The following is a 26785-nucleotide window of genomic DNA, read 5'->3' on the forward strand; positions in this document are numbered from 1 at the left end:
ATTTTAAAAAAGTATTGACAATTAAATACTATTATAGATTATTTTAAATTATTTAAATTACCTAAAATATATTTAATAATTAAGATGTCACCACTATTATATTTTAAACTATTTTCAAATTTCAGAAGTTTGTTTACTTTATTTTCATATTAGTTAATAATTATTTTAACATTAATTGCCTTCCAATTAATCTTTAAATAGCTTTTTATTGTGTTAACTTCAAAAAATCCATAACTTCCTCGTTTCAAATCCGCTGTCGACGCACAGCACCTTGTTTTGGGTGTATATTGAATTCTGCAACAGCTAAAAGACTATTTTGGATAAAAATTATGTCTGTAGTTTTTGTTATTCCAAAAAGTGAAATGACACTATTTTAAAATATTAATTATTGTATTTAAACTTCGGAAATTCATATCTTCGTCTTTTAAATCGGATTTCGGCGCGCCATACCTCGTTCTCTCGGAAAATTTAAATTATTTAAAATTATTTATAAGAGCTGATCTAGATGTTTGGATAAGATTCTGTTTATGCTTTATTTGAGTATTTTAGTATATTACTTAAATAATTATTTTAAATTAAAAATTATTTTTAACTATTTATGAACCTTGACATGAAGACCAGTGGTTCGTCCTTATATTTATATTAGATTCAATTAATCTATTTTAATACATTATTTCAAAAACTTATATTATTTAGTTTTTTAATTACTTTGAAAAATTACTATCTTACTAAACCTTAATTTTGGAAGATCCCATAATTACCCATCTGAAACATCCCATTTTCTAGGATTTTTTAGAGGTCTCTAGCCCCTTAATTAACCAACCATACTTAATATGTTAAATAAGGCCTCGAAGACCTTCAAAAAATTACAATAAATACATTATTAGGTCAGAAAATTGCCATAATATTATCCTTGAACATGACCAGGATATGATTCCTTGACTCTGAAGATAAATATAGGGCTCCCTTTGTTTGACTTGTGAGGTCGACTAACCTAATTTGACCATAGGTGGGAATGTCTCATTTTTTTGCCCATAACAAACTCATAAATATTATTAAAAACTCCAAATTTTCATCCAACGCATATGGGACACTGTTCCTTATCGGTTTTCCTGACCTTTGGCGCGGTGATAATCCATATCTTTGAGAGTTTACATTAGATCAAAAATATAAAAACAAAGAGTCCATGTGTATTAGAGTATAATTAGAGCCTCCTTAAATACAACGATCTTTAAATTGAAAACCCATTACACGCTAATGTTAGAAATTTTCAAAAATTAAGCAAACTCACTTGCATTAGAGCTCCAATTAGGTCCTATAGTTTATTTTTAAAAAATATCTAAATCTATGAACAGATCTTAGATTAGAAGGATCCAAAATTTTGGAGTCAATTGTAATTCAATTATGCCACGCTAGAAAACTTCATTAGACTTTGGATAGAAAAACTCGATTCCTCTCCCTAACATTCCTAACACAGGATGACGCCACCTCCATCTCTTCTCTCACGCATGTGGTTGAGTGCTTGATTTCTTTTCTCCAGTTTTCTCCTTACTACCCTAGAGTCTCCGAATGTTGGTGTGAACCACGCATGTTGATTCAGCCCATCGCACCTTTCTTCCTTTTGGATAGGATTTCCTAGTCGTTACTCATGTGCCAATCTCACTTTAGGAGAGGATAATGTATGATGCTTAATCGAGAGTTTTCTCAGGCTCCGGCCTGGGATGTAATTAACCACGGGGGCTTGCGCCCGTGGGAAACTCGGTCCCACATCTACTAAACCCCATTCGAGCTCTTGCATCGGGTGGGGGAAACCCGTGACTAGGTCGTGTATATTGCTACCCATCGAGGTGTGTTGGTGAAAGCCTCTATCCTCAATGTTTAGTCATATGCACGATCCAATCTGTCCCTTCCAATTGACCCGTTCGCATGGTGCTCTTTCGGAGATCCACAATGGATAGATGATTTGTTCGTCCTAGTGTTTCTCCTTGGGGAGCACCTGTTCTTTTTATAAAGAAGAAGGACGGTACAATGCATATGTGTCTTGATTGCAGAGATTTGAGTAAAGTCACAATCAAGAAAAAGTATCATTTGCCACTAATTGATGATTTGTTTGATCAACTTGCTGGATCTTCTGTGTTCTCAAAGATTGATTTGAGATCTGGATATTATCAAGTGAAGGTAAAGGAAGCTGATGTGATGAAAATAGCTTTCAGTACTCGATACAGACACTATGAGTATTTGGTTATGCCATTTGGGGTAACCAACGCACCGGCTATTTTTATGGATTTGATGAACAGAGTGTTCAAGGATTACTTGGATCAGTTTGTGATCGTCTTTATAGATGATATTCTGGTATATTCTTCTTCTGAGGAAGATCATGCCAGACATTTGAGGAGTGTGTTGAAGACTTTGAGGCAACATCAGTTGTATGCTAAATTCTCCAAGTGTGAATTCTAGCATGAGAATATTTCTTTTCTGGGTCATGTGGTGAGCAGTGAAGGTATTTCTGTTGATCCCCATAAAGTTCAGGCAGTTACTAATTGGTTGAGGCCTACTATGGTGTTTGAGATATGTAGTATTTTGGGTATGGCCGGATATTATAGAAAGTTTGTGAAGGGATTTTCTCAGATTTCTGCACTTCTAACGAGACTGACTCAGAAGTCAGTAGCTTTTGTTTGGACACCGGAGTGTGAAGCTAGTTTTCATAAGTTGAAGGATTGTTTGACATCTGCTCCAGCGTTAGCACTTCCATCTGGTACGGAAGGATTTCAGGTATTTAGTGACGCTTCACTGAAAGGTTTGGGTTATGTTCTGATGTAACATGGTCGGGTAATAGCTTATGCTTCGAGACAGTTGAAACTACATGAAAAGAATTATCCGACGTATGATTTGGATTTGGCTGCAGTTGTATTTGCTTTGAAGATTTGGCGTCATTACTTATATGGCATCAGGTGTAAGATATTCACAGATCATCAGAGTTTGAAGTACATATTCACTCAGAAGGATCTAAATTTGAGGCAAAGAAGATGGCTTGAGTTGATCAAGGACTATGATCTGACGATTCAGTATCAACCTGGTAAGGCTAATATGGTAGCAGACAGTCTAAGCAGGAAGTTTTCTGAATTATCATATGTTCAACTCACTTCTGATGAGTATCTGATTCGAGATATGGAAAGATTACAACTGGAAAAAATTTCCTCTACTGGTCCGGATTTTGGTATTTTGACTCAGATGAACATTCAACTTTCTTTGGAAGAGAAGATTCATGAAGCTCAGAAGTTAGACGCTGAATATTTAAAGTTGACCGATCAGATTAAGTTTGGTAAGAAACCTGAACTATGAATTTTTGATTCTGATATTATTTTTTGTAAGAATAGGTTATGGATTCCTATGTTTGGAGATCTGAGGAAAGAGATTCTACATGAATCTCATTATTCAGGCTATACCATTCATCGAGGGAGTGGTAAGATATATGGAGATATGAAAATCTTATTTTGGTGGCCTGGAATGAAAAAGGATATAGCGGAGTTTGTTTCGAAATGTGAGGCCTGTTAGTTAGTGAAGGCAGAGCATCAGCGATCAGGAGATCTTTTGCAGCCATTACCTATCCCTGAGTGGAAGTGGGAGGAGGTGACGATGAATTTTGCTATGGGTTTTCCCAGATCGTGGCAAGGGCATGATGCGATTTGGGTGATTGTTGATCGATTTACAAAGTCTGTACATTTTCTTCCGATTAGGCAGACGGATTCAGTGGATAAGTTAGCTCAGATTTATGTTAAAGAAATTGTCAGATTACATGGTGTGCCAAAAGTGATTGTATCTTATCGGGATGGACAGTTTACCTCCAGACTTTGGAGAGGAATTCAATAAGGCTTGGGCACGAAATTGCATTTCAGTACGGCTTTTCATCCGTAAACTGATGGACAGTCTGAGAGGACTATTCAGGTACTGGAAGATCTTCTGAGGTTATGTGTTTTAAATTTTGGAGACAGTTGGGAAGATCATATCCCACTAATAGAATTTGTATATAATAACATTTATCAGTCAAGTATTGGTATGGCATCTTATGAAGCTCTGTATGGCAGAAACTGTAGAACTCATTTGACTTTGACTGAAAAAAAAGATAGACAAGTGATGTGTTCAACTTTTGTGGATGAAACTATGATGAAGATCAATTTGATTAAAGAAAGGTTGAAATTTGCACAAGATAGACATAAAAAATATTACAATAAGAAACATAGACTGGTTGAATTTCAGATTGGTGACTTTGTGTATGTCAAAGTCAGTCCGATGAAAGGTGTTAGCATATTTGGAAGAATGAGCAAGCTCAGTCCAAGGTATGTTGGACCTTTTGAGATCATCGAAAGGGTTGGTAATTATGCTTACAGGTTGTTATTGCCTGATCAGATGTCTGATATACATAACGTGTTTCACGTATCCTCTTTGAGAAAGTGGATATCTGATTCTGGAAAGAAACTTTCTACTGATGATATTGAAGTTCAGGCAAATCTGCAGTATAAAGAAGAGCCTGAAAAGATTTTGGCTTATTATGTGCGAAAACTGAGAAGTAAACATATTCCTATGGTTAAGGTTCAATGGAAGTTTAGAACGGTAAGAGAGGCCACGTGGGAGAAGGAATCGGACATGAGACAGTTGTATTCAAGTTTGTTCTGACTCAGTTTGCTTTGGGAATGTCGAGGACGACATTTTTCTTAATGTGGGTAGATTGTGAAACCCTTAAATCTTCAATTTATGTTTGAAATTTTTTTTTTGTGCTGCTAGTACGGACGAACCGTCAGTACGAACTGAAGAAAATGTTGAAAATATGTATGGTTTGTTTGGACGAACTTGGGTTCATCGGGACGAACCGTCGGGACGAACTGAACAAAGAGCATCATCTAGAGACGAAACAAATTGGAATTAATTTTCGTCTGCACGATGGCAATCCAGAGGAGATCGTCCCGGGACGATCGGCAATCCTATTTGATAAATATCTAAATAGTGTCTTTTTTGAAGAGAGAGAAAACTGAGGAGAGAGAAAAATGAAGGGAGAAGAAGAAAATTCGCGTTTTGGGCGACTTCGGTCTACTTTCATCCGTCGCCGTAGTTAGGAAAGTTGATCGACTCAAAGTAAGACACATTCCGCCTTTCTCAATTTTCAGAAATGTGGATTTTGACGATTTTTCTGTTCCGCAATCTATTTCCGTTAGCGAATAATTGGTTTCATTTCGCACTGATAAACTTTTTACCGCGTAACTTTTGGTATGTTTCTGAGATGATATTTTTGCACGTTTTGAATATTTTTTGGAAGATTTTTACTTGGTATTTTGAATTCTGTGGTGTTTTAATCGTATAACGAAGTATCTAGATATTGAAATATGTTGCTTCAGTACAATGAAAGTCTTATATTGATGATGTTTTGTACTATCTGTGGTAATTTGATAAATTTCTAAATTTTATGAATTATGTGAAAATTCCGTATACTGTCGTTATGCCGCTAACGATTTTTCTGACGTAATCTGATTTCCTGAATTGAATGAATTGATGTGTTTATATGCTATCAAAAGGGAGTTATAAGGGGCCATAATCCTTCGAGATTCTGTCTGTGTCAGGGAAATCTGAAAAGTCTGATTTGATCTGAAATTTTGTATATCTGACAAGTTCTGGTGCTGTAAGCACAAGGGAGACATAAGGGGTCAGAATCCGTTGAGACTCTGTATGTGTCCGGGAAGGGAGGCATAAGGGGTCAGAATCCGTAGAGATTCTGTCAGGGTCCGGGGATCTCATATGTGAAATCTGATATGTGAACTCTGATTTGTGAAATCTGTATTATATGATTTTATCCGATTTGACAATGTGCTTATGATTTGTACGGACTTGTACTATTCTATCTGTTCTGTGATTTAAAGATAATTCTAATTTGAATATTCTACTATATGAATAAATTCAATTCTTCTATTTCAGTGGTTTGATTTTCTGTACGATTATCTGAATTATGTACGACTACTCTTATGATGTATTTGCTGATGTGAATTTCTGAATATTTTGATTGGCTAGTGTAGTCTTGTTGAGCTGTTAGCTCATCCTTGTTATCTACGTGGTTTTCAGGTTCTGAGAAAGGGAATGAAGTCTTGGACTAGCAGTTCAGTGTCTGATCTGTGATTAGGTATTTTTGTACTTTTGATTTTTATACAGTCATGGCTTTTATGTTCTGTTCTTTCTGTTTAGAGCCATACACTGTAATGTACATGATTATTTTTAGGAAAGAAAGAAGAAAATCATGGATGAACTTTTATGTATATTTGGATGTTTATAGTAGCTTTGTGTTTTCTATAAGTCTGATATTTGAAAGAAAGTCCGAAAGCAAATTCCAGAACTAGATCTTAGATTTTCAATATTTGTCGCGGCCAGATGCGAAGGGATTCATTTTGGTCGGGTTGGGTTGTGACAATTGTGGTGCTCACTTCTACATAATTCCTATTGGGATAGGTTGAATAAGATAATGAACAATTGACTTAAATTAGTCTTCATTAGATATATACATTAGCATTTAGTAATAATAATCATATATATAGAATAACTTTAGAAAAACTTGTGAGTTTAATAACAACAATAACAACAATAATAATAATCCACTACATAAAATAAATAGTTAAAATACAATATTTTGCATAACACTTACTTCTTCATTCATTACTATATACAAAAAAAAATTTGTTAGTAAGCACCTTGCTGCTCTTATAGCTCAACAACCTTAGTGAATGTTCTCCATGGAACTCAATACACTTCCTCCCCATATATGGGTTGGCTTCATAAGCTACAATGATATGGAAATATAATTACAATGTACTAGAGTTGATCATTCCATTCTTCTATGATAGCCTACCTCATGGATATTTAAAGAAGGATTTCTCATCTTCAACCAATAAAAATCATCTCAATAAAAGTAATATTTCACTTATTATGGTTGTGGAAGACACCATCTACAAGGTAACATAGCCCTATTTCCATATATCACCCCTCTTAGTGCGCTCTATAAATTCTTTCTTAAGATTTAAATACTTGAAGTTCTTATCTCTACCCAAGTTGTTATCTATTAGCCTACTCCTTATGTTCATTCTCTTGAATTCCTCCTCAATGGAAACTTTCCAACTTAGGCCTACTAATGAGAGTGAATTTAACAATGCAAAATATTGTGTCCTTAACCCCAATGTTGAATACATTAAAGTATATCTATCCTCATTATCATCAACTAAACTTAGTAAGAAATGATGAATTGAGGCCACAAAGAATTATAGTTTAAAAGTATTGATTAAAGAGGATCTCTCAGCCTTACCAATAATATCATCAGCCTCAAATTGCATAATAAATTTCTCAATCACTCCCCATTGAAAAAATTAGTCAACATTTATGTTTATAGCAAAATAAATCAAATGTGTCACTTCTATAAAAAGATAATAGAGAAAAATAAAATGGTTGATCAAACCATACTCAAACCTTATTTGAACATTGCTCAAGCCTTATTCAAATATTTTCTAGCTATATGTAAATCATGCTCGAGCCATTTTAAGCCTAGATAACCAAATATATAATATCACTAATCCAGAACATATAAGCGAAGATAGATAGAAACATTGTCATGGGTTGGTTTCACACACTTGAAGATCGCGAGAGATGGAGGGGGCTCTCAGAAAAGGAATGTTAAAGCAACTCCTCGTTTGAAAGTTTAGTTGACTTTTGAGTGAGAGTTGTAAACTTTATTTATATAATAACATAGATAATTTGATTTGAAATGAACTCGTTGGCCTCTATAGATATGTCATAATTAACCTAAGTGAGCATGAAGAGAAGGACATTCAAATGATGGATGTCGCACGCATGCAAATTTAAAATGCATGATAATGGCCAATTGACTCGACGTTGTGCAAAGTGAGTTTGAAATGCATTGACTGTAACCCAAACAACTTAAACATCATCTATTAGTGAAATGGATTGCATTGACGTATTCATGACACTAAATTCACCTAAGAAGCACTTCTCATCACATCTCAATCGAGAAATGCTTAAAAAAATAAACTACAAGAACGACATCAAGCAAAAAATATGAACAATGTCTAATCATGAAATAGATTTAGCCATTGCATTTGAAACATCAAAATTGCCAAGAAATGTTGTAAAAAGATGGGCATGACAGCACTTTATCCATCATTTGGCTCTGCGGAGCTCCAAAGGTTGATGCTTGTTTGAATTATTTGAAAATTTTCCTAATGCTCTTGTGCTGCAATGTTCACTTAGGGTGCTGACACACTAGGTAGCATTGCTGCGCTGACATTTATTCTATCAGAGTGTTAAATTAAATGCATTAGTTTTAGGCTTTGACACTGCAATGTCTGATTTTGGAGTTAGGAAGTTGAAGATGCTGTGGCGTTGATTCTTAACTTTACAAAATTTGTATTTTCTTGAGACATCCATGTATGATATCAACTAAAACCCACATTTTTATTAGAATTTACGATAATAAAAATGAACATGATTTTGACTTAATAATATATGATGTGATTGATTCATATATGTTTAACCTATAGGACATATATGAATAATACATGAAAACCACCACACAAGACATATGTCCTGAATTACATAAATATGATATAATGTGAAAACCTACATAACTCTATATGATTAAATTTGTGACATTGGTATGTAATTAGATGATAAAAAAGGAAATTCATTTAAATTAAATCTTGGAGGGTCACACTAACCATCCTGCTTCTCATAAGCATGGTGGGTAGGCATTGATACTCCCAAAAATTCCATATACGTGTGCAGATGTCGGGAGGCTATAAAAATTTTGTCTAAATGACAATTAAATATGAATCTATTAAAATAACCTGTTGGATAAAAAAATGCTATTAAAAAAATTTAAATACACTCCTAGATCAAAAACGAAAACACATAAAGCACAACATATGCTGCTTCAAATGAATAAAATTGAATATGAGTAGTGGACTTGTAATGCACACATCAACTTGCTTGCAGGTAAGAATTTGGCTTGTCTGACTCACATTTAACATGTAAAGTCTCTAACTATAAAAATGAAATTTTTGGCAATATTAAAGATATAAAATAATTCCAATTCTCTTTCAACATCATCAGATCTACAACACACATGCAAGTGAACGTAAGACATACTTTAAGCGTCAAAATGTTATTTTTTGTATAATTACCTGAATAAGCATACAACAACTTATAGAAAAGTCCAACAACCCATGAAGTGTGCTACTACCTCAACAAGTATGCCACTATCTTAAGAAGTGTGAAAGACCTAATGAAGCATGCCGCCTCAAGAAATGCACTATAACATCAATAAATGTGCAATAGCCTCAGAAAGCTTGTGACGGACTTATGAAGTGTGCCACCTTGAGAAATGTATAGCAACCTCATGAAGTGTGCACCTTGTGAAATGTGTAACAACCTTGAGAAGAATGCAACCAGCTTTTGAAGCATGTTACTATCTCGAGAAGCATGCAACTGCTTCAAGAAGTGTGTAATAACTCCGTCATGCACACCACCTTAAGAAGTGTGCAACAACCTAAAAAACATGTCATTGTCTCAAGAAATATGTTATTGCTTCGAGAAGGGTGTCATGGTATCAAAAGCATATGATAGCCTTGAAAATCTTAATGTTTCACCAAAAAACATGTTATTATTGTAAAATAATAATATGATGTATATTAAAAGGAGTGTAGAAACAATGAAAATCATGTTAGCAAATTAAAGGCATGCAAGCATGCTATGCTATTGCACCTAAATATGTGTAAGTACATCACATGAGCATACCAAAAATTGCAAAAAAAAAAAAATGAAAGATTGCAAATAAGCTATGCAAATGCACCAAAAAGCATGAGTGCTTGATATGAGCACACAAAAAAGTGCAAGCAAATTGAAAGTGTGTGAAATGCATTATGCAAATATATAAAAAATACATGCAAGTGCATTGTGTGAAAGCACAAAAAAGCATACAAGCATACTAAAAGTATGCAAATGCATCAAAATGCATGCAAGTGTATCATGTGAATATACTGAAAAGTGTGTCAATATATTGAAAGTATACACATAATGTATAAGTGCATCATGCAATATAAATTGAAAAGCATGTACATCATTTTAATGAAAATTTTGATTCCCTACATGTGCTATGATAAACATATGAATCATGTGAACACAAAAGTTTAAGAATATTGTGTGGGGTTAAAAGAGTGTTAAATTAAAATTATATATTTAAATTAGAACACCCGCAAGTCCTCCAGTCATTTCAATGAACTCTTAAACCTAAGATCTGAAAATGCTATGCATGTTAAATGGGAATTTAAATCTTATGTTTGATCCTCCTCCTTAAAAAGATTATAGCTGATAAGACTTGTATTAATAAATGAATATTTCACCATAAAATTCGTCAAGATATTTGATTTGTAAGTTAGCATTAGACCTTAAAGCCTTCTTCAAGAGAAATTCATTACAAAAATATAAAATTTTGGATTTTATGCTTGTGTAATAATTCAAAAAGTTGATATCGAATGTGATCATCTATTGGCAAACAAATAGAGTTTTCAAGATTAAAATAATAAAAATATAAAATATTTAAATCCCCTATGATGGTCATGCCAATGATGAATCTCAGAAGTATGGGTCAATTTTCAAATATTAAACTCCCACGTTACAAATATAAATGTTTGAAATGATGTTGCTTTATGATGACTATGTTGAAGGTGAATCTCAACCGATAAGGACTCTTGTTCTGTGAATGTTTCCAAACTCTAATAAAATATAAATATATTTCAAGTGTTCTCAACATTATTTCGATGATGGTTGCATTAATAAAAAATCTCAATCGAAGTGGACTACATGATTCTCAAATTGGCCCAAATTTTTGAAGTTAATCACTTAGAGCTCAAATTCTGATAATAAAAAATTTATCAAAAATCTTAAATTACTCAAGCAAAATTCTTCCATATCCAAAATCGTTTGGTAAGGGAATTGAATTTGAGAATAATCTAAACTCATAAAATGTGAATGTCTAGTCAAGAATATTATTAAAATTTATTTTCAAATAATCTACTGTCAATAAGAATATGGTATGTGCTATCTAGTGGTTGACTTAAATGATTTTTTATTTATTTTTAATTTTTTTTTTACTTTTTTGTTTTTTTATTTTTTTACATTTTTAGATTTTTTTTATATTTTTATTTTTTAACTTAAATGGTTCTACATATATATGGTTATGATTAGGGTTCTCTGATTTGGTTATTTTGCTACAGGCACCACTATATTATGATCACAACAATAGCATGTATGCTTCCTAATGACTACTAGCTATGAGTAATGAATTATATAGTAGTCTTAATAAAACAATGAGCTCTATTAGCTAAGGTTGATTTAAGTTTATCCTTTTAAATAAACTATGGCCCATGTCTACAAGGTTCTATAATGTACCCTTAGTCGAAACAACTTATGACTACCAACAAAAAATCTTCAATTAGGTTGTGTCGACAAAATTTTCATAGCCAACAATAGCCAACATAAATTTAGGGCATATTTCTTTAAGAAAATAAACAGTGAACATATTTCTTCAAATTCAGGTAATATTAGGTATATAAAATAAAAATTCTCTTCTCCCTTCTCATATTAATTAAACTTATAATAATCTAAATACTTGAAAAATGAAAAAAAAAGTTTAACCTATTATAACTTTATAATTAAGAAATATTTTAATTAATAATAAATAATAAAAATAATAAAATAATTAAATATAAATAGTTAATGCTAAAAAATTTTAATTTTTTTGATATTTTTAAGTTTTTATGTTTATATTTATTTTTATGTTATAAAAAGTTTTATATTTAAACAGTTAATATTTTTATTTTGATGCAAAACATAATAAATACTTTTTTTTTAAGGGAGAAATGACGGCCAATTCATAATCTAGAATCACACTATTTCATTTTATTTATATATATATATAAAAAAAGAACTCATGAAGAAATTTCTGCTGGCAGTATTCCGGTTTCCTGCTCCTGTTATGTTCCTCCATGATCTGTTTGAACCCTAGCCCTCTGGAAACTCAATTGGCTTAGCTCAGTGATCTTCGTCACCCAAGCGCGATGGAGACGATGAAGAATCTGATAAAGCCGAAGCCTACTCCTCAGCAACAGCTCAGGGATTGGCAGCGCCGCCTCCGCCAAGAATGCCGAAACGTCGAACGCCAAATCAGAGGCAAACCTCTTACTCCCTTAACTGATGTACAAATTGGGATTATCTTTCGTATCATTGGCTTTTTCTCTTTCATTTCATAATTAAATGGTGTTCTGTTCGCAGATGTGGAGAGGGAAGAGAGGAACGTGCAGAAAGCGATTAAGGATGCAGCGAAGCGGAACGACATGGCATCAGCTAAGGTTTGATCTCTTGATGTCCCTTTTACCTTGTGATCTTAGATTGCATACGAATTTGTTGATTAGAGCCTGCAATGCTTTAATTGTGATTGTGTCACTCATCTATTCTGCTGATTTATCGTAGCAGTTGAACTAGGATTGATTTGATGGATTTTGGCATAAGTTGTGCTGTAGGATTTCTTCTAAAAGGAGTTAACTTTTTTTCTAAATAGAGTTAAAACATCAGGTAGCATTCCACAGTTATTAATGAAGAAGAATGATTCATACTATTTATCTCAACTAGTTGGGGTATCGCCATGATGATGGAAAAGATGAGTATGCACCAGAAGCAAGGGAAACTTCGTTGGTACATATTTGTTAGTTTGGGCTCGTTAAAATCTATTTCATGCATTTGTGTGCCTTTCTAAGTGGCCATATTTTATAGTAATGTGTTTTAGAAATGTTGTTGAAATTATAAATCCTTTGAGTGTTAGTATTAACCTGAAAACAACTCATAAACCCTGTGCAAAAAATAATTTTTAATTTGATTGTGGTGAATATGGTCAAGAGCTGACTCAACGTCATTTGAAAAACTCATAATTGAACTTAATTGTGGTGAGAAGGTTTGGTTTTGATGCCAACCATAAGTGTCGCAGTATTTCTGAACTAATTTATTTTTGTGAGCTTGAATAGAATGTAGGCTTCAGTTAGGTGATTTATACGACGATTTTTGATGGGGCATGAAATACGACATAGTAGTTTTATAGGTAAATTTATTCTTGATTTTATAGTAGGCTAGTTTCATATGCCATTACAATAGTGAAATAGTCCAATACTTCATAAAATGAGAAGAGAACTATATATATATATATATATACTATAAGGTAGTTTAATCAAAGATAGAGTTCTATTTATGGATACATGTCTAAGAAGTTTATAATAACTATCAAAATAAATATTTTTCCTCTGATAAGATTGTTAAGAGATGACAGGTTGTTAATCTTCACTGAACTAAAATATCTTGGTTTTAAATAAGGTAGTTTCATTGGAGATTGGGATAATAGTTCTTGTATAGTGCATCTATTGGAGATAGGGTTGTAGAAATTTGATTGACTTTTTTGGATATGTACAATGAAGGTATAAAATGCATCCATTAGACATGTAGATAAAATTACTGTGAAAAGATTAAAAAATAAAATAGAGAGAGTTAAGTTAATGTAGATAGAAGTTCAAAAGGATTTTTGTATAATAGATTTAACATATTATGCGACACTCAACAAAAAAAAAATGAGAATTCATAAAGTAGGAAACTTTTAAGAGAATAATGGATAGAACAATGTAGTATGATGTTGAGGATAGTCATAAGGAGGAAATTCTTAAGAGAATAATGCATAGAACCAGGAAAAATGTGTAGATTAACTGATTAATTTTTGAAGAACATGTGTGATGATTAAACTTCTGCTTTATATGAGATTAGGAGAGTTATTAGAGATATGATAGAAATTTGGTTAACAATTATTTTAATGAAAAATTAATGATAAAGAAGGTTATAAATGATGGGAAAAGAGAATTTTTGTAGTTGTCTTTAGGATCATTTCAAATTAAGGATTAGGGTAAGAATAATGAAATCAAAATTATGAGTTATTAACTGAACTTATGATAGGGCAATGAAACATAAGCTTAGAAGAATTTTGTAAATATTAGATAATTGATTTTTTTGTGCCAAATAATATGATATGGAGTAAATTTTTTTGTGATAAGGCAATTATTGAAAAATTATAGAGAGAAAAAAATGAATATTTAGATGATTTTTATGTCTTGACAAATCATAAGATAGAATACCATAAGAATTTATTTGTTAGATATCCAAGAGAAAAAAAATGTGTATCAAAGGTATGCTAAAGCTATTACTAATATGTATGATGTACCAAATAATATGATATGGAGTAAATTTTTTTGTGATAAGGCATTTATTGAAAAATTATAGAGAGAAAAAATGTATATTTAGATGATTTCTATGTCTTGACAAGTCATAAGATAGAATACCATAAGAATTTATTTGTTAGATATCCAAGAGAAAAAAAATGTGTATCAAAGGTATGCTAAAGCTATTACTAATATGTATGATGTAGTAATAAATATAATTGAAGTAGTCTTGGAGTAAATGAATTATTTTTTATTATATTTGGATTACACATAAAGTTCTCATCTTTTTATATTTGTTATTAAGATGCATACAAAGATATTTGATCTCTTTGTATGGTCTATTCGGATGATATACTCTGAATTATAATTGTTAATGGCGAATGGCGCATCACGGCGCAAATGTCCCTTTGGAGCCATGGCGCATAACGCATGGCGCGGCACACGCCATTTTGAACATGTCGCAAACTATACAAAAATTATAAAATAATAAACATGAATATGATATATCATTAAACTGAAAGACAAGCTATCATAATATTGAAAGACAATCATAGTCATATATAACTTCAAGTAAATAACACCCAAACATCTCATAACTCAAAATATTACAATCATTTTTTTAAAGGTCAATGATTTTATAAGAATTTAATTACCTCTTATTGGGAATCATCATCATCAACAAATGCCAAACAAAATTTTGTTATCTTCATCAGCATTTTTTTAATTAGCATAGAAAATAAAAAAATTTTATGGTTCCTTTGCCCTATATATTTCTTTTATCTGTTACATGTTTCGGGCTTTTAATGAGTCCAGTTTGGCCTACTAGGGTTAACTTGAGCTAAGAACAACCAAAGCTTGAACCTAAGAGTGAAGCACCATCACCAAAAGCAACTGATACGGACAATAATGCACCATTCTTTCACAATAACATATCAATAGCACCAAGGTCTTGGCTGGCATTGCATCAATCATCGAGAAAAAAAAGAAATGCTCCCAAATTTAGTACTACTATTATGTTTTGACATTTAATTAGTCCAATGCAATACCTTGTGGAGAAGGAATTTGAAAACAACTTCCTGTTACAAAATATTTCCCAAATTTTATTAAGTGTTAAGGGAAATTATTATTTATCTCTCCTAAACTAAACTAATTATATGTAGCCCCTTAAAACCAAACAAGATATTAAATACTTTTATTTTTTCAGCCAATTTGATGATAAAAAGAGTTTTCTAATTAAAATTATATTTAATATTTTGCCATATAAAATATACATTCTATGCTAAATATTCAAAAAACTTCTTTGTGTTACGTATGCCAAAGAAAAAAAAACAATTGTCATTTTACATTTTATTTGATAAATATATAATCTCTTTTATTATATTTCTTAAAGGTAAAAGAGGTGTACTATTAATATAAGACTAATGAAAGATCAAAACAATCAAACAGATTATAATAATAGTGAAATTATTAAAAAAAAGTGAAAAAATTTAGTACTTCTGTAAAGTATATTTTTTTTACACAAAACAAAATTATATAATATTAAAAATTCAAATAAAAACAAAAAAGAAAAACTTCACTAACAAGCCCTCTTTCTTTTCAAACAATAGCGTCGTGCTATTTTGCGTCGTGCGCCATGTGCCAACGCGCATGTGGCGCAAATAGCGTGCGCCATTTTGAACATCTGCGTCGCGCCATTCACATGGCACTGAGGTGCGCCACGCCGTGTGCCATGGTGCGCACTTTTTTGCGCCATTGACATCTATGTCTGAGTAGATGAATTCTCTTTTGATACAAGTAAAATTTTCTAATCCTGGATGATTTGTAGAAGCTAAGGCACTTAGATTAGAAGAATAATGCCAACTACATTAAATATTATTTTTGTTGATGTAAAATGTAATTATCTTTCAATATTTATAGATAATCAAGTGATATTTAGATGTGATTGAATTAAAGCATATTAAATCAATTTTACAAAAGTGTGGAGATGCACATTTGGACTTGAATTCTAAAGTGGAAGCTTGGTAGTTATAATTGAGATATGCCTTGGGTATAAGATAACATCATACATATTTTAATGGTAGATTATAAAAGTCTATGGTTAAATCTGCGATATTATATAGCTTAGATTGGTTTAAGGAGAAAGTACTAAGAGTCATGTTGATTTTCATAGTATTATCTTAAGATGGATATTTTAAGAAAGAAGACTGAGCAATAATTGTGCAAGACAGATGTTGGAAGTACAATATGTCAAAGATAAAATACTCAAAATGGATTTAGATTGGGTGGGCATGTAATTGTAGAGAAGTAGATCCACTAATAAGGTGGGTGGGTAGAAATAATGTGAAAGAATTATAAAGAATTTAGTTCAAAACATTCTTTAAAATTGCGTAATATGAGGCCCGCCTCAGTGCAATTCTAGTTAAAAGTGCCTCGAGGCTTACGCCTCAAGCTTTTTTATGAGGTGTGCGCCTTAGTTTGGCTGAGGTATGCCTCACCTCATTGACATGAGGTGTACGCCTCACCTTTTATATATATATATATTAAAATTGACCTAAATTCTAAAGTAAAATCCCGTAAAAATCATGCCTTCATGCACCCCATAGCCACAACAACTTGGTTTAAGTGTAAAAACTATGAAAATTGGGAAAGATATAATGAGGCTCATAATGTGTCTAAGAAAGCAATCTGCTGTACAATTTTAGCTTTTAATGATTTATATAATATATTAGATTCTAAAGAGGGCGGAAGATATATGTATAAGTCAGCCAAACAAAGAGATAAGAGTAGTAAGGATTTAGTTCAAGTGAAGTGCATAAACGATGAAGATAAAAAAGTGTTTTTTTAGAGGAGGATATTCAACAAAGGTGGATGAGATATTTTGCTAAGCTTTTCAATGAAGATTGTGAGAATACAATTGACTTTAGAAACTTTAGCACTCTAAATGAAAATAGATATTTTTATTTTTATCGGCATATTAGTAAAAGTGAAGTTAGAGAGGCTTTAAAGAAAAAGAAGTGTGGAAAAAATTATTGGAATTTATGATCTTCCAAGAGAGGTGTGAAAATGTTTAGGAGATGAAGGAATTTCTTGGCTTACTAAACTTTTTAGTATTATCTTGAAGATTAAAAAGATGTCAGATGAGTGGAGAGTTATTGTGTTGATTCATATTTTTAAGAATAAATGTGATGCATAAGATTGTACAAATTATAGTGGAATTAAGTTGACGTGTCATACTTTAAAACAATGGGAGAGTTATGGAGCATAGGTTACGACATGATACTAATGTTTCTCAAAATCAATTTGGATTCATGCCAGGTAGGTCTACTATGGAAGCTATTCATTTATTGAGAGGCTTGATGGAGAAGTTTAGATAGAATAGGAGGATATACATATCATATTTATTGATTTAGAGAAAGAATATGATAAAGGTCTAAGAGAAGTGCTATGGAGAGTTCTAGAAAAGAAAGAGGTTATTAGGGATATATATGTAGGAGCTGTTACTTGCATTCAAACACAAGATGGTTTGATCAGGTATTTTTCTATTTCAGTTGGATTACATTAAGGATTAACCTTAAGCCCTTATCTTTTTACTTTAGTTATGGATATTCTTGCTAGACATTTGCAAGAGGATGTACCTTGGGGTATGCTTTTTGGTGATGATATTCTTCTTGTTGATAAGTCTACAGAGGGAGTTGAGCTAGACTCAAATTATGCAGGTCGACCTTAGAGTTTAAAGACTTTCGTTTGAGTAGATCTAAAACCGAATACATGGACTGTAATTTTAGTCTTAATAGATCTAGTGAGGGGTTTGTGAGTTTGAGCGATCAAGTCATGAATAAGTGTACTCATTTTAGATATCTTGGCTCTATTGTTTAGAGTGATGGTGAAATAGATGGGGATATTATTAGTAGAATTCAAGTTGGATGGTTGAAGTGGAGGAATGCTTTGGGTTTGTTGTGTGATAGAAAAGTACCACTCAAACTTTAGGAAAATTTTTATAAGATGGTGGTGAGACCTGCAATGCTTTATGGCGCAGAATGTTGGCCATTAAAAGAGAAGCATAATATTAAGTTAAGTGTTGCTGAGATGAGGATACTCAGGTGGATGAGTGAATTTTCTCTTAGAGACATACGAAATGAGCATATCCGTGAAAAGGTTGGAGTAGCGCCAGACGACCTTCAGATGACCCGGTTAGGAAAGTAGAGGTATTAGATTTGACTTGTATTAAGAAAGAAAGAGGTAGATCTAAAAAGTCTTGGTTAGAAAATATTAGAAGTGATATTTCTTTATTAGATTTAAATGAGAATTTGACTTTTAACAGGACACAATGGAGAAAAAGGATTCATGTAGTCGACCCCACGTAGTGGGACAAAGGCTTGATGTTGTTGTTGTTGTTGTTGTTGAGACTTACGCCTCTAAACACCTTGAGGCTTATGCCTCGCCTCACAAATGAAAAATGCCTCAATACCCAATAGTACAATTTTAAAGCTTGTTTCAAAGATATTATGACTTGTATTCATGCAAAAATAGTGGCATTGAGTAAGTTAAGTACCTCATTTAGTGGAGGATGATTCACAAAGCCAACCCAAATAATTAGGATAAGGCCATTGATTATGTTGATAATGAGCTTAATATCACTTAGGATAGGGGAAACAAAATGATTTAAGTACTAAATGTGATCTAAGCCACTACTCTGTTTGATCACAAAGTAATGAATTGGTAGGGTTCTTATTAGTTTTGAGAAGACCTAGAATCTTTTGTCCATGTTAAGTATCTAGTGAAAGAATTGAGAAAGCAATAACTTCATAACATGGGTTTAAAAAGGATAAGCATTGAGAGATATCGTTATACGTAGAGGTGATATTCTTATGTGTTATTTTCTTGCATTGCTCACATCTTGAATTCATATTATATAGAATTTGACTCTTAATAGGACACAATGAAAAAAATGATTCATATAGCCGACTCCACCTAGTAGGATAAAGGCATGTTGTTGTTGTTATTGTTTATTACCTTTATTTTTTTTGTTTTATAGAATATCATTTGATGTATATATTTTAAATTGCAGACACTTGCTAAGGAAATTGTAAGATCAAGGAGAGCTGTTAACCGCCTTCATGAAAACAAGGCACAACTAAATTCAGTTTCTATGCACCTTGGTGAAATTGTTGGTATGTGACTGTGATTTCCATTGAATTTTTATGTCAAGTGTCTCGCTTGTATGACTTCTTAGCTAATCTTTTGAGTAAATTAGCCTTAATCTTTCTGTCTAGCTTGCTATCATCATTTAAGAATTGTTTGCTAGTAGGATAGAATTCATATGTTTTTTTGGCACTTAGTGGAAATCAACTTTTATGGTTTTCTTTCAGTAAATTCCTTCATATAAAGGACTTAAGCTTCACCGTGTAATGGATGTTGTAATGGCCATAAGGTGTCTCCTTTTTCTTTGTTTGAAGACAAATATATATATTTTTAATGAAAGCAACAAATGCTTGAGGTTAAATGTCTACAATCTTCACTTTTCTTTAAAACTTCTATGGAATTGTATGATATGTTACCACAAAAACACACTTAAAAAGTCCTCTTTTTATCTTACCCTATTTTTGTTAAAAACTAGAGGTTTCCTTTGGGAGAACTTAATTTTCTGTTATCCAACGCCTTCTATCATTTAGGAAAAATTGGACCTTCTATGAATTTAATGGTTTTTATTTCTTCTCATTGTGAAACTTCTTTTATCAACATTAAGTTCTTGAGATGCTTGCAAAAGATTTTCAAAATGCAGTACCTTAGAGTATGCTATTGAGAATAGTAGTATTGGTAATTTGGTATATCACTTTTGAAGAAGAAGTTATAATGAAAGAGTGTAGTTAACAACAAGGAGCTTGAGCGGTTTAATATTTAGAGCCATTGCTTTTGCTTTGTCGTTCTCTTGGTTCTGCAGCTGTAGATTCGCCAATCAGGATTTCCGACCTTGATCAATCAATCTCCTGCAACCATCAGCTATGTTGTTCCTTTAATTGAGTGCCATGCTCCTATATGACCAAATACGACATTGAAAAGATTTCCTGAAGGCATAATTCAGGCAAGTCCTATTCTGGAAAGAACAAATATTCTTATTCCATAAAATGTCCAATCAGTCACAAATCAACTATGCCCTTACCTCCACTATGATTGGTATATATTTATTAGTCTAAATAGGTAGTGTCATAAATGCATTAGATGTAAAAATATTTAACCAAGGGCTGTGAATTATATTTTAGCGGGGTGCAAATAGTTTTTCACTATTAAACACAAGGTTGATGGAAGTATAGAGATGATGTATGAATGTTTAACATGCTAAATTTATTAAGGGGATGTTTGATTTGAAGGAATTGGAGGGAATTCAAATGCTTTTTTCTTCACAAATTCATATTTTATTTTTGGTTCTAATGTGATTAACAAGTATTTGGATTTGCATAGGAAATGTAACTGCATTTTTCCATTGGTAATTCCCTACCCATTCCTAGGAAAAAATGCAAAGAAAAAGTATGGGGCCGTCGCTATAACTCGCATGCCTCTCCCCACCAAAAATAAAAACTCAATTTTACATTAACTAAGCAAGAAAACAAAAATTCACTTAATTTTTCAATCAAAAGAATGAAAATTAATTTCAGTTCAATTGCTTTACCATTTCCATTTATTTTTTTCATTCTCTCTCTTTCAATTCCTTCAAACCAAACATAGCTCAAAGATTGTTTGCTATGAGGCATGAATATAGAAAGCCTTCAATGTCTGTGTCCAACACGTGTTAGACAAAAAAATACATCGGCCATGTCTCAAAATATGTTTGTCATGTTGAAAATTGTATTCGATGTATTTTCATTCAACATTAAAGTTGAATTCGACTAGAACACGCTGTAACAAGCTTAGAGATTGCAACCTATCCTAGGAAGCAATGATGGTGTCATGCTTTTTTTTTTCCCAATGATGGTGAATATGCCATTGAGAACTCTGGTGTTAGTGTTGATGATCATGACACTCAATGCAATTTGTACAAATAGTGATACATCAATGCGTTCACATTTTATGTGGTTATTTTGATGTTCATATATTATTTTTTGAGGTTTTATGTATTTTGTGTGGACAATATACTATTAATATTGTTAAAATCATTGTCTAGTTATTCAAAAAAGTGTGTTTATTGTTAATATTAAATGCACTTTATAAATATTGAAATTTAATTATCATCAAGCTATTGCTAGCTTTACTTTTATTGATCCTTAAGCTTTGAATGTGGTGCATATGATATGATATCTTATTATGTGATACTTTTTAATTTAAAAATATTGGCATTAGGTGTTTTGATTACATATTTTATACTAAGAATTTATAAATGAAAATATCATCTCCATGGCATCTCATGTCATGTCCTATTTTTATATTTTTTCCAAGCTTGTGTCACATGCTGCTGTCTGTGCTTCTTAAGCTTTTGTTATGTTTGTTGGTCCATTCCTTCTGCAACCTAAACAATGATAATCACTTAAAATTCTTTTTTTGGGTTCTTGATTGATAATTTATAAATGCTTAGTTTCGGGTCTCTTGATCTTCTTTCTTTTTAAGTTTTAATTTTTTGGGGGGGAATTTTGAGGGCCACGCTCAGCCATGTCAAATGATGGATCAAAAGATTACATATAAAAACTACAAGTTAGAGCCAGAAAAAAAAAAGGAGATAGACTTGGCACAAGATATTGTCTCAAGATGAAAACTATAATCCCAACATGCCCATAGGATCTGTAACAAATCTCAAAAATGGCATATAGGTGTCGAGAAGTAATCCAAGTGATGAATGAAAGGCGCATCAAAAAATTGACAAAGGGTGCTACATGTGATAGTAAGGTGCATCTCCTGTAGACACAGCCAATGAACCCAGAATGTCCCCAATGTCAGTAAGGAGCCTCCCCTCATGGTAGTAAGGTGCAGTAAAAACATTGAAATGACCATGATAGGATATGGCATAATGAATCCACATATCATAAGATAACGATGAAGAGAAATTCAGAAATAAACTAGCAGCCCAGTGCAAATTGAATCTACTTGTAACTAGTAGCTCATAGAACATGTAAGGCAGTAAAAAATCAACTACCAAACCAAAAAAAAAAAAAAAACTCAGAAGCATTAAGAGATAAGAAGAGGGCATAAGAATATAACCAAACAGATCAGATCAAGAGAAATATATCCCTTTGATGCGTGTAGGCAAATTATGCCTCAGCTTCCACTTTTTTCTTTGAGATGGATAGCAAATCGGATTTTTTTTCAACCAAAATCTTAGTATCAGTAATTTTAAGCCCTTTTGTTATTTCTCTCAAGCCAAATATCATAAGCTGTAACATGATAGTTAAAAGAAGAAATTTCTAGTAATTTTGCATTGAATGCAGTCAATAAAGCTTAGAATTTGCCAGATGGAGCCCCAGTATGTAAAACTGCCCCATTGGAGATGCATCTTTTAAGCAACTTAAAAGATAATATACAATCAATGAAAAGGTGAGTGTGCAATTCATATGGGGCAGTTTGACTAAAAGATATTGCATAGAGAGCAAGTTTGGGTAAAAGATATCCCATGAGCTGAATGACAATCAACAGTTTTAAGGCCACTTCTAATGATTTTTCAAATAAAAAGAGCTGAGTTTATAGCATAACCTTTAAACCAAACTTGTTCATGCAACTGCAAAGTGGGAGACATAGTGGTGTTTGAGATATAGGGGGTGGGTGTTTGGGTAGTATGGGGCTTAGTTTGGCATTTAACTTCTCATTCTTGAACCATGTTTCCAGTCTTTTTTTATATATATAATTTCTCTTTCATATTGGCTTATTTTATGAAGTAAATCATTATTTGAGTTCACTTCTTATTATCCTTGGAATTCAGATCTACATACACACATAATTATTATCTTTATGTGACTTATAGCTACTGCAAGAACTGTTGGTCATCTCTCCAAGAGTGCCGAGGTAATGAAGCTAGTCAGTAGCCTTATGAAGGCTCCTGAAGTGGCAACAACAATGCAAGAATTTAGCAAGGAAATGACAAAGGCGAGTTATTTTTGGATAAAGTTTCTTCCGTTGAACTTCTTTCATCTTGATGCTTTTATTGTGATTTTTTTCATTATTGATTTTACACTATTATTGACCCGACTTCTGTGTAGGTGGCTACTGATGAAGGGACATCAATTTAAATGGCTTTCTACAAAGTTTTACACTAAAAACTTCTGCATTGCAATTATAATAAGTCCAATGCTAGTAATACCATATAATCATTTTCCATGTTGATCTTGGCACTTTTAAACATCGTCTATTGAGAGATATAATGTTATATTTTTTAGCTTTAGCTTTTGGCAGTTTGATGATTTCATATAAGAAACTTTGATTTTTAATATATACTTTAGACGAGTTTTTTAAGTGTTCAAGGCACTGACACAGTTTATGAGTCTCAAAACTTCTTGTGGGTTCATAGTCGTCAAGCGTATTTTCAACCTTAATGAAATCATCATATAGTGACGAAGGTCCTTTCATGAAAGCTTTATATAGTCCTCATTTTAGACTTATAGTTAACCTATATTTGATGATCGTCATTTGTGGTGGATTTTCTTCTCTTATAATTTACTGAGTTAGATTGGCCTGCCTTGAGTTGCGGTTGTTGCTGCTTTAATTATTACTGAAGATTTAACATATTCACTCGAGATGAGTTTTAATTTCAGAATCTGGGTCAAACAGTTTCTGCAATCTCCACCCAGATGAGTGATACGTTTTCTTAATTATTGCTTCCGTGTCTTTAGGAACATTTTCATTAATGGTGCAGAAGGATTCATGAACCTAAAAGCTGAAAGTTGTGGACCTGTGATTACGGTTATTGGAGCATTTTGATTTGTATTTTCCTGTGGTCATGTCTATAGCTCGTCTTGTCTAGGTGACATCAATTTCCTTTCCTACTCAAGTTATCACTATGAAGACAACTCTAATTTCTCTGAGAATATTTTGATGGGCCAAGTGACCTGCCATTTCGTTTGTATTCTACTAAAATGATCATTTTGGTTCTTACACGCTATTATGATATCTCCTTTATACCTTCAAACATTCACATGGAAAGCTTTATGTCTATTAAAAACAATTTACATTTTCGGGCTATGTTTATAACATTTATAGGTGATATTTGCAGCAGTAAATTATATTGTGTCCTTATGTAAAGCATGCACTTCGTTTCTACTTTTTTCTGAAAAAACAAAGACAAGCATTCTAATGCTAGTTTGTTTGACATCTAAGGCTTCGTTTGGGACGGCTTTTTTACTGTTTCTTAAAGCAGTTTTTTGATATAAAAATTAAAAATTTTGTACTAGAAAGCTGCTTTAAGAAGCAATAAAAAAGCCGTCCCAAACGAAGCCTAAGTTGGCATGAAATCATCTCTAGTATTTATCTATTTATCATCTGAAGGTAAGAGCTGCTGAGACAAAAAACGCATAAAGCTGCAGTAGACAATGCTGTCTTCCTGCATACACCTACTTCACTAGCTTTATATCGCATCAAATTAACCTCCAGGGTCAGCTAAAAATTCAAAATTAAGCTCTCTTCCATCATCATACTTTGCTTTGCTTATAAAAGTATCTGAGCAGTGTGCTTAATCTAAGGACTTTTGTTCAATTTTATATGTTTAAAACCTTATCCACTGAAAGTTAGCCACCTTATAGTTATGTTCCATGAATTTCTCTAAAAACGCTTTGCACAGCAAAAGAATGTTGATGGTGAATACTTTGATCCCTTTTAAACAAATAATGCCTTTCATCTAGCTGCTCACTTGCAAACTTTCAGGCTGGGGTGATTGAAGAAATGGTGAATGATGCTGTTGATTCAGCTCTGGATTCGGAAGACATAGAAGAAGAAACAGAAGAGGAGATTGAGAAGGTGCTTTCTGCAATAGCTGGTGAGACAGCCTCCCAGCTTCCAGATGCAGTCAGGAAGGTAAGGACAAAGCAACCTGCATCTAGCCAGAAGGAAGAGCAACAGGTAACCATGGTTAACTCTAACTCCCTATTATGAAATTCAACTAACCAGTTTAAACCTTCCTCATTTCTTTTCTTTTTTTTATGGATAGTCTGAGGCCATAGCTGAAGGTGTAGATGATGAGGGAGAGCTAGAGGAGATAAGGGCACGACTGGCTAAAGTGAGGTCATAAATGGTCTTTGGTAATATTTACCAAACATCTAACCTTAGTTTGTTCCATGGATTGAATGATTGATATACCGAGAAATGAACATATTATTCAATAATGTTTTCTGACACCGTTATTATATTTTATACCCCTGTATGCTCTATAATTATCTGTAATCAAAGTTCAAATCCTTGTATTTCATATATATACTTCAATTGAGGTACATAAATGTTTTGATCAACATTGAAACATTTGTCAAATAACTACTAAGGTTGATCAAGTTTTAAGCAATGTTTGAATTTGGTAATCTCATATATAATATCCTTGGAGGTTTTATGTTTCATAGCACCCCTTATATTGTTTATTTATGCTGGTTTATATTGTTAATTCATATTATGTATATGTTATTAAACATTATTTATGTTGGCTTATATTGTTTTTAAGTACTATTGAAATACTGTTTATAGAGATTTAAATATTTTGTAGTTATATGCCTTGAATATTTGTTAATCTCCAATGCTTTTGAATTAAGTGTGCTAGCTTCAGGCAATTTAGGCTTCGTTTGGGACAATATTTTTCTGTTTTTAAATTATTTTTTTGTTTGAAAATTTCTTGAATTAATTTTTTTTATTAGAAAGTAAGTAGAAAGTTGTGGCAAATTAAGTATTAGGCTTCGTTCGTGCTAGTTTTCTTACTTTTTTTTTGTTTTTTAGATCACAATTAAAATTTCTATTTGGCCATTGTTTTCTAAAAAAATTTTGTACTAGAAAAATATTTTCTAAAATAACCTTTTTTTAATGTAACTTTACAAAGCAGTTTTCTAATATTAAAAATTTATTGAACTAAAAAATTTTATATTAGAAAATTATTCTAGGAAGTAATAAGAAAGTTTTCTCAAATGAAGTTTTAAGTTTTGTTTGATAAAGCTTTCTTATTGCTTTTTAAAGCAATTTTTTAGTACAAAAAGTTTTATATTAGAAATGCAGTTCAAAAAAAAAAATAGTAAAATTTTTTTCCCAATAATATCTTGGGATGACTTTTTTTACTAATTTTTAAAATAATTTTTTTATATTTTTTTTTTAAACTAAAATTATTTGTACTAAAAAGTTTCTTTAGAAAACAATAAGAAAGTCTTACGCTTCGTTTGGGAGAAATAATTTTTTAGTACAAAAATAAAAAAATTTGGCTTTTATTGCTCCTTAAAACACTTATTTAATTTAAAAATTAATTTTTTTTATATTAGAAGGTAATTTTA

General features: G+C 32.2%; 1 protein-coding gene across 1 annotated transcript; it reads left to right on the forward strand.

Moving 5' to 3' along the window:
- The first annotated feature begins 12031 nt into the window (after positions 1–12031).
- Positions 12032–25837, forward strand: LOC110097385 (vacuolar protein sorting-associated protein 24 homolog 1). Its single transcript, XM_020823743.2, has 6 exons — positions 12032–12273; positions 12376–12452; positions 19423–19525; positions 23299–23420; positions 25191–25385; positions 25474–25837. The coding sequence occupies exons 1-6, from the start codon at positions 12162–12164 to the stop codon at positions 25552–25554; spliced, it is 690 nt and encodes a 229-aa protein (XP_020679402.1). The 5' UTR covers positions 12032–12161; the 3' UTR covers positions 25555–25837.
- Positions 25838–26785: the final 948 nt, after the last annotated feature.

Source organism: Dendrobium catenatum, unplaced genomic scaffold (assembly GCF_001605985.2).
Source record: "Dendrobium catenatum unplaced genomic scaffold, ASM160598v2 fragScaff_scaffold_542, whole genome shotgun sequence".
Classification (NCBI taxonomy): Eukaryota; Viridiplantae; Streptophyta; class Magnoliopsida; order Asparagales; family Orchidaceae; genus Dendrobium; species Dendrobium catenatum.

Excerpts from the sequence above, each read along its gene's own strand:
- LOC110097385 (XM_020823743.2), top strand. The coding sequence starts at position 12,162 with ATGGAGACGATGAAGAATCTGATAAAGCCGAAGCCTACTCCTCAGCAA. Across the intron at positions 12,453-19,422 it reads ACGACATGGCATCAGCTAAG|ACACTTGCTAAGGAAATTGT; the intron begins GTTTGATCTCTT and ends TTTAAATTGCAG. Across the intron at positions 19,526-23,298 it reads GCACCTTGGTGAAATTGTTG|CTACTGCAAGAACTGTTGGT; the intron begins GTATGTGACTGT and ends TGTGACTTATAG.